Here is a 14,747-nt window from a genome sequence, read left to right as displayed (position 1 = left end):
GCCCTCCTCACTGAGAAGAGGGAAAGCCCTATAGCACTCTTTCCCTCACCCCTGCCCCAGCTCAGGAGAGAGGGTGGAGCAAAGTGAGAAACCTGGAAGGACTTCCCAATGGTGAGGGAGAAGAAACCATGGATGCCCCAGGAGACAGAAGCACCTGCCACCCAGAGTCAAGGCAGGGGGAACCTTGGGTCGGGGGCTGGGACTCAGAGCTGAAGAACCTCTTGGAGCCTTTTAGAGTGCTCTCTGTGAGAACCTTGTTTTTGCCCACCCAGAACCTCCAGGCTTTAGGGCACCTGTGGCATTAGCTCCTGGGCCAGACCCAGTGGTGCCTAGGCAGAGCACAAGTTCCCATTTTTCTATCTTCACAGCCACCCCTGTAGGCAGACCCAGCTCTCTGTCACCGAGCAGGCCCTAAGGCTGTGGCCTAGAGGATGATGGGAGCTGTCCTGGGTCCCTACACTGGTGAGCAGCCAACCAGAACACAGCGCTAGGTGGCCTGGGTTTGGGTCGCTCCTGCCTGCTCTGAGCAGGCTATGCCTGACATGGTGTTTGCTGACTTGGGGTGCCCTGGAAGAACGTGAGCCAGCCAGATGCTCAGGGACTTTCCTCCCATCCTCGGGTCTTGAGGGCCAGGACTTAAGGGGCTGGAGACACTGGCACGCAGGCATCAGGCGCACATGGATGGCTGGGGCCCGAGGCCATGTGCCAGGCATGACAGGGGAGATGGCGCAGCGAGCTCCTGGGACCAGCAGGGTCAGGGTGGCGGGCACCTAGCTCTCCAGCCCTGGATGGCCCTAGTTTCTCCCCAGAAGTAAGGACACCCTTCTTATGAGCTTGGTCTTCCTCTGGACACCAGGTTTGGGGTTAGCAGGATTATAAACTTCTTGCCTGGCACTGACCAGCTGCCCTCACACCATGCTGCGGAGTTTAAACAAGGAGTCACAGGGACCAGCGTTAAGCTACTGCCTGGCACACTGGCATCCCGTATCAGAATGTCACTTCCAACCAGAGTTCCTGGTCATGTGTCTGGGAGGCAGCGTGTGACAGCTCAAATATTTGGGCCCCTGTAACCCATGTGGGAGACCTGCATGGAATTCCTGGTTCTTGGCTGTGGCCTGGCCCAGGCCTGTCTGTAAGGACCATTTGGAGAATGAACCAGTTGATGGAAGGTGTGTGTGAGTATGTCTCTCTCTCTTGTTCTCTGCCTCTTTCTGTTGTTTTACCTTTCCAATAAATAAGTCTTTTCAACTATAAATAAAAAAGGGATTCAATCACAGGGTCCCTCTAGCAGGCAAAATCCACATTCTGAGAACAGGGCCCTCAACGAGGTCATGGGTTCTGGTCCCTGCCTCAGAGCCGGCATGTCCCAAGGCTGGAAGCAGATGGAGTGAGGTGGCGGGGAGGGGGGAGGTGGTAAATGTCAGGCAGCCCTTTGCATTCCAGAGTGCCCCTACTGGGCCACAAAAGCCTGGGGACAGGGATAGGCCATCTGCAGCCCAGATCTCCAGTAGGTGTGACCCAGACCCCCACTCTGGAGCCACAAGCCCCTAGCAGGTGAACCCAACACACGGCCGCAGCAGGGGACGAGGGTGGGGTCACAAAGCATGTGCAAGGGCAGGGCGGGGCAGAGGCGGCAGAACACATGCAGTGTCACGGCAGCAGAAGCATCACACACTGACCTTGAAACTCCAGTAGTTGGGCTGCTGATGGAAATAAGAGAAGAGATGGTTATGAGGGGGCTGGGAAGGGAAAAGAGGGGCAGGGGTAGGGTAGAGACCCTTAGTGCTCAGGGATAAGTCCTAGGTCACTGGCCCGTTACTCTTTTAGGAACACCTAGAACCTCCCGTCTGCTGCTGAGACCTGGAACACCTGCTGCACCCAGAATGGACCAACCAGGTTTGCTGGTGGGGACCAGAGAGAACATTCCAGATGCTTGCACGCCACACTTTCTAGCTATAGCAATTGCTTCCAGAGAGTTTCAAGTAGGAAAAGACAAAGATGACCGTGACGGGGGACTCTTGAGACGCAGGAAAAATGAGCCAGAACTGGAGGGGTTAGTGAAACAGCACCTGGCTGTGGCCGGCCAGGGAAGAACTCTGGGAAAAGGTGGCATCTGGATCAGGTCTTGGGGAAATGTGCGGCTAAAGCCTACAAGGAAAGGTGGGCTAGGCAGATACAGCAAGACGCGTGCCGGGGCAGACAGCCATTAGCCCTGGGTGGCCAAGCTATGACCTGGAAAGTGGCATCTGGGGCATAAAGGGGGCCAAGGCCAGGTCATGGGTGCTCTGAAGGCACGAAATATTTGACCTGAGTTGGGCAGACGGAAGACATCGTGTGTGGAGCAGCAGTGTGGGATCAGAATGGGACCCCAGCAAGCTGCATGGGCAGCGAGTGGATGAGGGATGCAGGAGGCTGGAGCCCAAGGCTGGGGCAAAGTGGCCCTAGCAGCCGATGAACCTAGAGTACAGACAGGAACGGACAGACACCAGTGACCATATGGCCCTGGGCAATGGTGGGGGATCTGGACACAGCTCGGTATCTGGATAGGTGATAGAGATTGGGTGGGCGGCAGGAGGCCCCTCATCATTCACAATAACCTAGGGCTGTCCGGCCTTCCCAAGAGACCAGAAGGCCCTTCCAGATGGCTGGGCACGAGGAAGCAGCAGCGTTGGCTCTTGGCAAAGCTAAGGACACCCTGCTGACCGGTGCCAGCCTCCGCAGGAAGCCAGAGGCAGCAGATGGCCTGGCCATGGGGTGCCTGGCACAAGCAGACAAGATTCTCCAGACCTCTGGCAGGAGGCGAGGGACACCCTGGGTGCCCAGCAGGGTAAGGACACCACGCCAGGAGCTCCTAGGTCACCCAAGTGGGTTCATGGCAGGAAGGAGTTAGCTCAAGGCTGAGGTGAGGGACACGACCAGATGGAGACATCACCTGGGGTGGCCTTGGGGTGCGGGTGCAGGGAGCCACTGGCCTTAGACCGGGTTGGTCTAGGCACCTGCTCCTGCTGGCCGGTGCCAGCCTCCACGGGAAGGACAGAGGCCACAGGCAACTCCGGGTGAGCTTCAGTCCCCAGCTCTCCCCAGCCCTGGCTCTAAAACACAACAAAATAGTCCCAAGACAGACAGGACCAGGGAACAGCAAGGCAGCACCTGGAATCATCTAGAACATTGGCCACCCACAGATGCTGAGGGGCAGGCAGCATCCGGGCTGCTAGGTGCTAGCCATGGCTTCCTGTGGCCTTAGGAAGGAGTGGACATCAGGGGTAGACAGATGGCCTGGCAAGGTTTATGACGAGTGTCACATCTGCAGACCCATGATGGTGGGCAGCCCTGCGGAGATGGCCTCGTGGTACTCACCCATCATCACCCCATGCTGGGCACAGGTGGCATACGCAAGGGCTCACAGTCCACACACAGAACCACACAACGCAAGCTCCCAGACATGCCCTCAGCAGACACATCCCATACACCCAGGGCAACCAAAACATGTCTGACACTGAGAGCCCACTCTGATGTCCACCCCATGATCCCAGGCACTGACACACTGCAGTCAGGCCGTTCACACCTATGCTGAGCCCACTCCACACTCAGTCACAGGAACACACAGATACACACTCCTGGCTTCCTTCCCCCAGCCCAGCCCAGTCAGGGGGCCTTAGCTACCAAAGCTACCATTCTACACCTGTGATGTTGATGTTTCCCACATATCCCACATATCCTGGAACCTACCCTTCCCCCCACCTGACCCTGCCACCGGTGTTACCTCAACAGGTGGACTCAGGTAGCACGGACAGGGAGGGAGGTGGAGGTAGAGGCCTGACTGCAGCCACGTGTGCTGTATCCCCTTAATGAGGGCCTGCCCCCGGGGGTCCCACAGGTGAACACTTCCATGGGCAGTCTTGGGAAGACAAGTCCCTGGTGTGAACTAGGTAAGCACCAGTGTCCCAGGTGACCAAGGCACTGGTGCACTGGGGTGTGTGAGCAAGGCTGGCCTCAGTCCCGTGGGCCTTGGGGCTCAGATGAGCAGACCGCACCTGCGGGATGGCTGCCCTGCTGTTCTTCCTGCCACTCTACAGAAAGCAGGAAGCATGTTTCTGCTGTGCTGACCATCAGGAATGAGATGGGGGGGACCCCGGAGTGGTAGGAGGTCCTGGGGAGTAGGGTCCTTCCCCATCCCTGTCTCCTGCCAGTCTGTTAACCCTGGGGTCACCATCAAAGCTCCTCCCCTGCCTCTAAGGTGGGACCCTCCCAGTCACCACGCACCCAGCCCCAGGGCCCTTGCCTGGTAACCCTTTCCCATGCAGTGCAGGATGCAGGGCTGGTACACAGCACGTGAATATAAGACAATCCAGTCCCAAAGTGTGTGTGGAGGGGAGTGTGTCTCTTACTACAGGGTCTGGCCCTCAGCCTTCTGGGGGTCCTAGTCATAGCAATTTTGCAGCTCTAGTGTCCTCCTGACCAAGAGAGATTTAGTCTCTTACTTCACCTCCCACCCCACCCCCCAAGCAAAACTCTCCAATACAGGGTCACGCTGGCTCCCTCCGGCACACTCCTGCACTCGGCAGGGGGTCTGCCACACAAGCTGGGGTCCAACAGCAGACAGCCTGCGGGAGGGGGCAACCACCAGCGGGCTAGCGGCTCCTTGGAGGGGGTGGCCGGAGGTGCGGGAGGAGGCTAAGATGGAAGGCGGCCTCCCGAGGGATTGGGCGGTCTGAAACGGGGAAGGCGGAGCTTCTCCCGGGACCCAGAAAGCAGCTGGGAGTCCTCAAACTCTCCAGGGCAAAGACGAAACAGCCTCTTCCCCGGGGGGCCTAAGGGGCTAGCTCCTTCCCTCCTGCCAGTCCGCACCAGCCGCAGAGCCGGTCTCTCCTTCCTCGGGGTCCGCTCCCCCAAACCCGCGTCCTAAGCCTCAGTTCCGGTCAGCTGAGGTCAACTCTGTGGGCAGGCTAAGCGAGTGCTTGACCCCTCCTTGACCTGGAGCCCCCAACAACGCAGCCGCCCTCTTCCGGGAGGAGAGAACAAGCTGAGCGCCCGCATTCCTGCTGCTGGAGCCCCTGGCACCAGCGCGCGCACACACCCACCTCCGGACTCCGGCGCACACGAGTCCGCGTAAACACCCGCCCCCAGTTGGGGCTTCACCACGCGTCCCTGCGGGCGCCAGCCTCCTGCCGCGACGCTCACGCACGACCCTCCCCCAGGTGTGCGGATCCGCACTCTCACCTCCGAGCTCTTCTTACTGCGGCGCGGGCCGGGGGAGGGGCTGCTGCGGGCCCTGCGCTGCTGCGCCTGGGTCGAGGGCGCACCCCGCGAAGGTCATGACTTTCCGCGATTGGGGGAGAAGGCGCCTGCCGCATTTGGGATGGGAACCTGGCCCCCGTGGAGGGCAACTCATGCAGTGGGGGAAGGAAGGGGGGCGTTTCTCGAGGATCGAGAACCCGCCACAGCCTGCGCGTGCCCACCCCCCAGTCATGGACCGCCCTTCGGTGCCGTGGAGGGACCCCCCATATCCGTCTCCCCACCCCCAGCTGAACCCAAGACGTGGACGGCCCCCCACTGGCCCTCACAGCCGTCCCCCCCCCTTTACCTGCGGCCACAGGTGCACGCGAGGAGGACCGGGTCCCAGGTTCGCGTCGGGAGGGGGAGGGAGGGTGGCCCCCTACTCCCACCCTCCCGGGCACTCCCCTCTCCCGGCCGCCTCCGCAGCCGCGGGTGCCCTTTTACTGCAATGCTAGAGCCGCCGCCGCCGCCGAGCTGGCCCGGGCCTCGGTCGCCCCGGTAACGGCGACTCCACCTGGCGCTGCGCTGCGCGCCGCCGCGCACATCCCCTCTCCCGGCCCCCTCCCCCGGCGCGGCCCCGCCGGCGCAGCCCCGCCGAGGAGCGAGGAGCGGCGGCGGCAGCGGAGGCTGGTGGCTGCGTCGCCGCGGTCACCCGATACGCCGGCCCGCCGCCAGGGACTCGGGTTGCAGCGGGAGGGAGGGTGGTTAGCTCGCCTAATGGGAGGGGGGCCGGAGGGGAGGGACTACAACGTGGCTCCAGTCGAACCTCTGGCCATCTCCCAGGATCCTCAACACTGCCCCTCCGGATCCCCAGCATCTCCCCTCCAGTGTCTGCTCCTTTAACTCCCTGGTACCTCGATCCTCAGCCAAGCCCGGCAGCGGCCTAGGATGCCTCAGTTTCCCTGATGGTCACCCGCCCAGCTGTGTGACTCTGGCCTTCACTGGAAGCCTCTGGTCCTTCACTTTACAAGGAGGACCCTCACACTCAGCTCTGGGGAGAGGGTGGGGGGAGGGGAATGGGAGGGGCAGGGAGTGGGATTGACTATGGGACCCAGAGATGACTGATCAGCTCAGAGCCCAGAACCTGGGCCACCTGCAACTGCCCTGCCTCCCGGGGAGCAACTCCCACATGTGGGCAGGCCTGCAACACTGCCACCTCCCCCGCAGCACAGCCTCACCCCCAACACTGCCACACCTCCAACACTGCCACAGCCCCAGCGAGATTCTCCAGGTGGGCACCCTGCACCTGCCTGTGTCCCTGACCTGGACCCCAGTGCCATGCCCCCTGGGGTGCGAGGCAGCCCGGTCTTGGCTTCTGCTATATACTTGCTGATCTACTGGGGTTGACAACTGTGCCACTCGACCATCCAGCCTCAAGGGCAGCCAGGTGCCCGCCCGGAGGCTGAGAGGCAGCAGGGAGAAGGAGTTGAGTGCCCTCTGAGTGGCGCCAGGCATGCTAGTCTTTTGCTAGACTTGTGTTACCCTCGGCTGAACCCCGTGCTCTGCAGGCCTGTCATTTCCCAATCATAATCTCCTCTCTCTTGATTCCCCTTGAAAAAGTCAAGCGCTGTTGTCCTCCTCTGGAGGTCCCTGAGGAGCTTGGCATTCTTGCTGCCCGGCCACTTCCCTTCTTCAGCCTCTTACAGTGAAACAGCAAGGCTTCCAGCTGGGGGGGGGGCCTGCCCATGGCACCTCTGACTCACAGCTCTCTTCCCTCGTCCCAGTGCCTCCTGTTTGTCCCACAGCCACGTCCAGGGCCGAGCTGTGAGCCCGGCCCTCAGCCCTCTGTGCACGTGTGCACCTGCCTCGGCTGAGCTGCATCTTCTACTGGGGAGATTGGAGCTTTGTAAGAGAGGAGGAACAAGTCCAGCAAGTCCCTCCTTGAGCACTAGAAGTTGCCCTGGAACACAGGAAGAGGGCTAGGGAGAGGACACCATGCAGAACTTGTGAGGACAGAAGATCTCTTGAGAGCTGCAGCCTATCCAGAAACAGAATGGGGTGTGGACAGGGAAATAAGATGGTCTGTGATAGGGGTGGAGCGTAGGAGAACCCAAAACCCCACAGAGCATGACAGAGGCTCTCCTGCTTAAAGGGGAAATAGAATCAAGTTTAAAAAAAAAATCCTGAATATCCTTTTCAAGTAGTTCCTTCCTCAAAGCCAACCAGGTTTGAGGAGGCAGTCTTAGGAACTGGGCAGTTAGGGAGAAAGAAGTCTAGTCTAGGGCACGGAGATCTCTTGGGAATGCTGAGTTCCTCTCTAAAAGACAAAAGGATGCAAATTTAAAAAATCCTGAATATCCCCCTGCCAAAAAAAAAAATTCCTCCCCACAGCCACATTCAGCTGCGCGTTTTGGAGGGGCGGGGCAGAAATGGGTGACTCACCTGGGCCGGCTGGCCAGCCCCGGAGGGGGCGGAGTCGCCATGCAGGTGGGAGCAGAGGGAGCTGAGGAGGCAGACGGGGTCCACGGTCCAGCTGCCAACCTGTGTGTGTGAAGCGGGGGACACCCCATTAGGGGGAGCGGGCAGCAGCCGCTGGGGCACAGGGCTGGGGCAGGGAGGGGCGTTCCTAGGGCTCTAGGCCAGCCGGGCCCTCACCTGAGTCTCTCACTGTACCTCTGTCTCTGGGGGTCCCTCCATTCTGTGAGATGCTCCTGCAGTTTTTTCTTGTCCCGCCTCCCTGCTACCCAGGGCATGGAGCAGCTGCTAGTCCTGAGGCTGGCATCCCTGGGCTTTCCAGGGATGGGTAGGGCTGGTTGCCTCTATTGCCACAGCTCCTCTGGCTTCCTGGCCACCTCAGTGCCAACGACTCCCTTGCCTGACCCCAAGACCTGAGGTCCGGAGAACTGCCCCTTTCCCATGCTCCCCCCTTCCTCCTCAGATGACCCTGTCCTTTCCTGGCAACAGGCCAGGCAACACCACCAGGCCTCAGAATGGTATGCTCCAGGGCCAGAGGACTGGCAGTACCTCCCATCTGCTTACACACTAGGGGAAGGGACAGCTGTGGGACAGAAGACCGGAGGGTGCTTGCGGGGGAGCAGTTGTACCAAGCACTGCCTGGCCTCTTGGGCCCACTCAGTCCAGTGTGCTGTGGGATCTCTCTCATGCTTTCTGTCCCAGGAAGAGCTGCTGCCCCAACGTGACCTTCAACTTTTCCTGGCCAAATCTCCCCAGAAAGATGGGCTATGCTCAGGGGCTCCTCACCACCCCTAGCCTCCCTCACCTCCTCCACCATGTGAAACAGTCCCTAACGACTCCAGCTCCAGCCCCGTGCAGGTCGCCCTCATGCTGCCTCGGGTGCCGGGGGCTGTTGTCCCCTTCTCAGACCCTATCTTGCCCATGGTCACTCTCAAGGTCCCTCCTGACATGCCCAGCCATTAGCTGTATGCCCACACAGCTCCTCATGCACCTTGCACCCACCCGATGCCAACCCTCCTGGCATCTCCCAGTCGCTAGGTCTTTCTGCCCTGGCCTCCTGCATCTAATGCCCATCAGTAGTGACTCTGGCTCAGTCTTCCCTCCACCCACCCCCTGCCATGATTGTCCCTTCCTCTTCTCTTCCTCCCCCTGCCTCCTGCCTCCCTCTCTGTCCTATGCAGACACAGTCCCCTGGCCTTCTGTATTCCCCTGACTCCCACTTCAAGCACCTTCTTCATGGGCCCCATGCCACTGTCCCAGACCAGCTTAAACCACCCCCATGCGCACATACCCCACTCCAAAACAACACCCGCTTCCTGGACACCTGGACACATCCTTCTGAGCCTAGCATAGGTATCTCCTTCTCCAGGCCTGTCCAGCTGATCTTACTTCCTCAACACTCCCTCTCAATGAGAAGCCTGCCTCCTCCCCAAGTGTCCCTGCCTTTCTCCCCAAGCTACAGCAGACAGGAGAATCCACAGTGAGGAATGTCCTGAGGGTGACATCCGCAACCCAATCACACCTCTCCCAGATCCAGATCTGGACCCTGCCTGCTCCCAAGAGGACAGCTGGGAGCAGGGGAGAAGGCAAGAGACAAGCAGAACTGGAGGTAGCCTTGTGGCCAGAGAAGGGACTGGAAACATGCGATGTGTCCAGTGAGGGTAGACGGGGGATACTGTCCCCACTGCCCGACCCCAACCAAATCAGCAGTGCAGGAAAAGAGAGAGTTCAATTGGTGTGGGCGACGGGGGAGGCTCCCCAGGATTCACTGAAAGGATGCTGCCAGGGCATTGCATCCACCTGCCAGGGGGCACAAGCCAGAGTACAGCAAGCAGCCTTGGCGGTTCCAAGACGATAAAACCTGCTCACAGACTGTCCCTCAGGCCCTCCATGCCAACCCTCCTGGCATCTCCCAGATGCAGACATGGTGTAAAAGTAAAGCATCCCACCCCAGTTCGGAGACAAATCTGGGCCAGGGCCACATCCACTTCGGGGGAAAAAAAATCAGCTTCAAATCACACAGCAAGTCTTGGTGGGTGGAACATGGTGAGGAGGGAAAAGCCTCCACCTCAGCTCTGTACCTATAGGGACCCAGGACACATTGGACCCAATCTACTGCAACCCCCAAACCCTGGCTTTCTCTTAGGGTCCATGTCACAGCCAGGCGATGTCACGTGTCCCAGTCCCACGCCAGAAGGACCCTGAACTCGCGGGTGGGGGAGCCAGTCCTGGAGGCTGCCCTTCCCTCCCTGTCTCCTGGATTTTCTTCTGTCCCGCCTCCTGCTCCCAACAGGTCTGGAGGTCCAGCCCAACCTGCTTGCTTCCACTCCAGGCTCCAGAAAAATACCAGCTTGGGCCACTGGCCAGCAGGAGGGCCTCCTCCTGTTCTCCCCTCAGCCTCAGACGGCTGCTGTGGGAGCTTGGGGTCAGCCCCGCAGTCCCTCCGCAGCCCGACCCCACTCACCTGCTCCCGCATCCTCTCCTGCTGGCCTCGCAGGGCCAGGGCGTGCTGGGGGTACTTGCTCTTCAGGTGGTCCATGAAGGCATCGCGCTTGCGGTCGGCGTCCGCCTTCTGGAGCCCGCTGAGCGCCTCCAGGCTCTGGGCAGCGATCACCGTGTGCCGGCGTTCCGACGTGTGCACCAGCCCCACGTTGGAGAAGCGTCGGCCCCCGCCGCCCCCGCCACCCCCACCCCCCAGGGTCCGGTACTCCCGCGGGTACTCGGCATCGTCGGCAGACAGCATGGGGGGGCTGCTCCGCTCGGGATCTGTGGGAGGAAAAAGGGCCGAGGAGGGGTCAGGACGTGGCCCAAGTCCCTGCCGGGGAGGGGCCTGCAGGATGAGGCAGGGCAGAGGGAGGAAGGCGCATAGATGCGGTGGGAAGGGGACCCCAAAGGAGAAGAGGGGTACAAGGCAGGCTACAACTCCCCGCCTCCTGAGTTGGAAGAGAGCCTGACTAGGTGGGATGGAGAGCAGCACTGTCCTTTGAGACCATAGCCAGGGTTAGAAGGTGGAAGGTATCCTGGGCTCCCTCCCACTGCACCCCCAGTCCCCTTTCTGAAGCTGGTACAGCAGTGATGTCCCTTGAAGGATGAAAAAGGAGGGACCACTGCCTTCCTCTTTCTGGACAGCTTCCAAGGAGGGGCGCTGGTCAGCCTCCACCCTCAAACTAGCCTCCTCAAGGCTAGGGGCTTCCTGGGACAGGGGCCGGGGTTGGGCGGGCATTGAGGGCAGAACTCTTCGGGGGCAGCCCAGGGACTGGGGTAGAGGGTCCACTTAGCCCCCACCCCTTCACCACCCTCCTCCCCACGCCCCAAGACAGACAGATGAACAGACAGGAGAGGACAGTGAAGGATGGATCTGGGACAAACTGACAGGAGAGAGAAAGCAGACAGAACAGGTCACTACTGCCCCTCCCCTTCCACAGCTTCTGCCCCCAGCGCGCGCGCACACATGCCTAAGAGACGCACAGGGGACGAGGACAATACAGAAGCAGAAAATGGGGAAGGCCGGGGGTGTAGTACCCACACAGAATTCTGGTTCGCGTCCCCCGAATGCCTCCTGATCCTGAGTCTTCTCACACTGTCCCTTGCCCTCCAGCCTGGCAGTGTCCACTCATGCCACCAGAGGGTGGGAGGAGCTGCTGGGGACCTCCCAGCCATATTCCTGAGGCTAAAACAGATCTGCCAGCAGATTCCACAGCAGTAACCCCTGCTGGGAGGTGAGCACCATCTCCCTTGCACACCTGCCCCCATTCACCTGCTCCCTATCTCCCCAAGCAAACACAGCCTAGGCCTGGGCTGTAGCAAGCAGGCCCCACACCCCTGACTCACAGTGGCACCTTCAAGGGCAGCCGGGGGCCAAAGGGGACCAGGCTGGGCATTCTGGAACTTGGTTGGGACAACCAGTGCCCCTCCTCCCTGCACATACACCCACTGTCCATCAGGCCGACTGCCAGGCCACAGGCAGCCCTGCCCAACCGCAGCGGCAAAGAGGAGGGTGAGCCACATTTCAGGGGAAGGCACCACCGGCTTTGCACACACATACCCCTTCCTGGTGCGTCCATCTGGTTGCATCAGGCTCCCAAGCCCACAGTACTGTCACGGTCATCTCAAACACGGCCCCCAAGGCTGAAAGAGGGTGGTGACATGCTGCGGCACCAGTGTGGGACCCCAGTATCCACTGGATCCTCTCAGTGGGAGCTGACTGTCTGGGGTTCCCCATCCCCCATCTGTCACCGTCCTCTGTTGCTATCTCCAAGGCCAGGCTCAGCCACACAGCAGTCACTTCTGGGAGAACATTGTGTTATGTTTTAATAATTATGCTTTTATTTTCATAAGGATTAGAACCCCTAACCAGAAGGTCAAACCACTGATTTTATAACTACTACTCTGGGTGCCAATGACAGCAGGCTTTCAAGTATACTCAAGTTCAAGCTACTGGGGGAAAATGCTGAGTGAACATGCTTCAGCCATTCCATACCGTGGTTCTTGCTGGGGCCAGAAACTTCAGGGCCACCTTAGGGAGGGCCCCACCACCGTTCTCCAGGGGTTCGTGGTCACTAAAGGTAGCCAGTGATTGTGGCTGGAAAGGAGTGACCTGAATAATGCACCCACGAGAAGGCTGGGAGCATGGGGTTCTGGAAAGAAGTTCCAAAGTCAGGGGTGGCCCTATGGTCCCCCACTCCTCTCTCCAGGCCAGCCAGCTAGCCTGGCTCCCCACCCCCAAGGACACTGGGTCACGTGGATGTCACCGGGGCAGGCTCCAATATCATCTTCCACTGCTTCCCTCCTGGCCTTTTGGACCCAGGGGACCTCTGAACCGCCTCTTCCTGCCCTCCACCCCCCATGCCATCAGGTGCCTCAGCACCAGGTTCAGATGCTCACTCAGGCAGGCCACAGCAGGAAGGGGGCCTCTGGGCGGAAGCCATGAGGGTGTGCTTTAGGAGGCTGGCAGGAGAGAGCAGACCAGGAACTAAATCCCCCACTGCCTGGTGGACTTTGGAGTTCACCCTGCAGGTGCCCAGGAATGCAGTGAGGGTAGCACAGGAGGTGAAAGCTGGGGGTTGGCAGAGAGAGAGAGAGAGAGAGAGGAGAAAGTGGGAAAGTGGCGGTTTTGGGGGAAACTGAGAAAGGGGAAAGCTGGGCCGGGAGAGGAGCTGAGGATGTGGGAGACAGCTGCTGCCCACTCTGGCTGTCTGTATTTAACTCCTTCCTGCTGTGTCCTGCTGGCTCAAGACCAAGGTCTGGAAAAAGACCCTGGGCCAGAGACACCTCAATGTAGTCAACTCCACCCCATGGGACCCCAGATTGGTTGTCCCCTCCCATGTCCACGCAGGTAACTGTGTCTTCCCTTTGGGAGAGAATCTGTAAAATGGAGCTCTTTTACTGCATTCCCTTCCCAGGGCACAGAGGCACAAGCCGGCAAGACTGTCAAGGAGAAGGGATATTGTTTTTCAGAAGGAGCTTCCTGATCCGGGGCAGGCAGGGCCCCCAGCAAGTCCTGCAAGGCCTGGACCCTGCCCAGACTGAGCAGCCTGGGGGAAGAGCTGGGGAGATCCATTGCAAGGCAGCAAGAGCCAGGAACCAGCATGGATGCTTCAATGACGGGCGAGAAACACAAAGGGAGAGGGGGTGACAGGGCAGGGCACCCGGGGATGGAGTAGCAGAGCTGGGGTGCACTTAGGAGAGGGGGAGTTGGGGGAGCAGAGGAGCAAGATGAGGGACTGTGAGGGCTTCTCTGCAGGGATCCCAAACCAGCAAGGCCCCTGGTCAGGGACTCAAAGCTACAGGGAAGGCACTGGGGGCTGGCAAAATGCAGCGAGGAGAAGGGGGCTTAGCCTGGCTGGCCTGGGAAAAACGGAAGGGGAAAGAACAGTGCTCCGGGCTTGGGTGACAGAAGAGGCGGGCACTCCCCAATGGCCGGCCTGGAATAAAGACACAGGTGCTTGGGGAGGGACGTGATTTGTTCAAGCGACACTCAAATTCCACGTTTGTTTATGAGCCTGATTTATTTTTGTCCGCCGCTGCATTCTTTCACATGAGATCACTGTGACTCGTTATGAGAATTAAGACCCAGCGTCTTGATGATACCATCGTGTGAAGCATCAAGCCTGGTCCCACCTGGCGCCTTTACCCCAGATGTCACCATCTACTCTGTCCTCAGCCTGCCTGTCTGCCTGCCTGCCTGCCGGACAATATTCACACATGACATCATTTGCAGGGTGAGGGGGGGTGGGAAAAGGAAGATAGGAAGGGGAGAGGCAGAAGAGACAAAGAGGAGGTAGCCAGGGAAAAGCGGTGTTCCTGCTGGCTGCGCTTACCATTCTCCAAGCTTGTCACCCCTCCACCCACCGCCTCTAATCTCCCTCCTGATGGAGGTCAGAAGGAAGCCAGACAAAGCCCCTTCCTTGGGGACCAAGAGGCAGGCTTGACTTGGGCTGCAAGTGCTGAGGATCACACCACCAATAAGCAGCCCACGGACCCTGGGACTAGCAGGCAGGGGAGAGTGTGTGGGGATGCTGGAAGGACAGAGGGCCTGCTCAGGACCCCAGAATGCCTTGTGCACTCACAGGCTCTCTCTCTCTGTCTCTCTGTCATACACACACATACTCTCTCTCTCTCTTGCACACACACACACACACACACACACACACACACACACACACAGGCAAGCACTTAGCACCAGCCCCCCTGGCTCCACTCTGCAGCCAAAGCGAACAGAGCCCAAGTGCCCCGGCAGCATCCCTGAGGCGCTGCCACCATTAATTGCGCTTGACAACTCCATCCTACTGGGTACCTGCTGCGGTTATCACGTGCACTGTCCTTGAAGGTCAGAGGCCACAGGGCAGAGGTCCACAAGGGGCTAAGGCTGTGGCCAGACCGGCAGAGGTCAGGGAAGGAAGTGGTTCTTGGTGCCCCAGCTTTGTCCTGGCTCCCACCGCCTGTCTGTGGACCTTGCAGAGGAAGCCCCTCCGTGTCTGTTTTCCAAAGCCATCTTTCCGCCCCATCCCACAGCAACCAAAGTCATTTTCCAGGCAATTGCCTTTCTGTAAACA

General features: G+C 59.7%; 1 protein-coding gene across 1 annotated transcript in view; it reads right to left on the bottom strand.

Annotated features, from left to right (window-relative positions):
- The window catches only part of SRCIN1 (SRC kinase signaling inhibitor 1), a 53,922-nt gene that overhangs the window by 22,371 nt on the left and 16,804 nt on the right, over positions 1 to 14,747 (bottom strand). Inside the window, exons 2-4 of the mRNA XM_004591122.4 lie at positions 10,157 to 10,458; positions 7,660 to 7,758; positions 1,680 to 1,703 (exon numbers count right to left, since the gene is read on the bottom strand). Coding sequence (XP_004591179.4) covers positions 1,680 to 1,703; positions 7,660 to 7,758; positions 10,157 to 10,458 — 425 coding nt within the window. The remainder of the gene's footprint in view (positions 1 to 1,679; positions 1,704 to 7,659; positions 7,759 to 10,156; positions 10,459 to 14,747) is intronic.

This window comes from Ochotona princeps, chromosome 17 (assembly GCF_030435755.1).
Source record: "Ochotona princeps isolate mOchPri1 chromosome 17, mOchPri1.hap1, whole genome shotgun sequence".
Taxonomy (NCBI): domain Eukaryota; kingdom Metazoa; phylum Chordata; class Mammalia; order Lagomorpha; family Ochotonidae; genus Ochotona; species Ochotona princeps.
The sequence above is the reverse complement of the archived record's forward strand: the minus strand, read 5'-3'. Positions and strand labels throughout refer to the sequence as shown.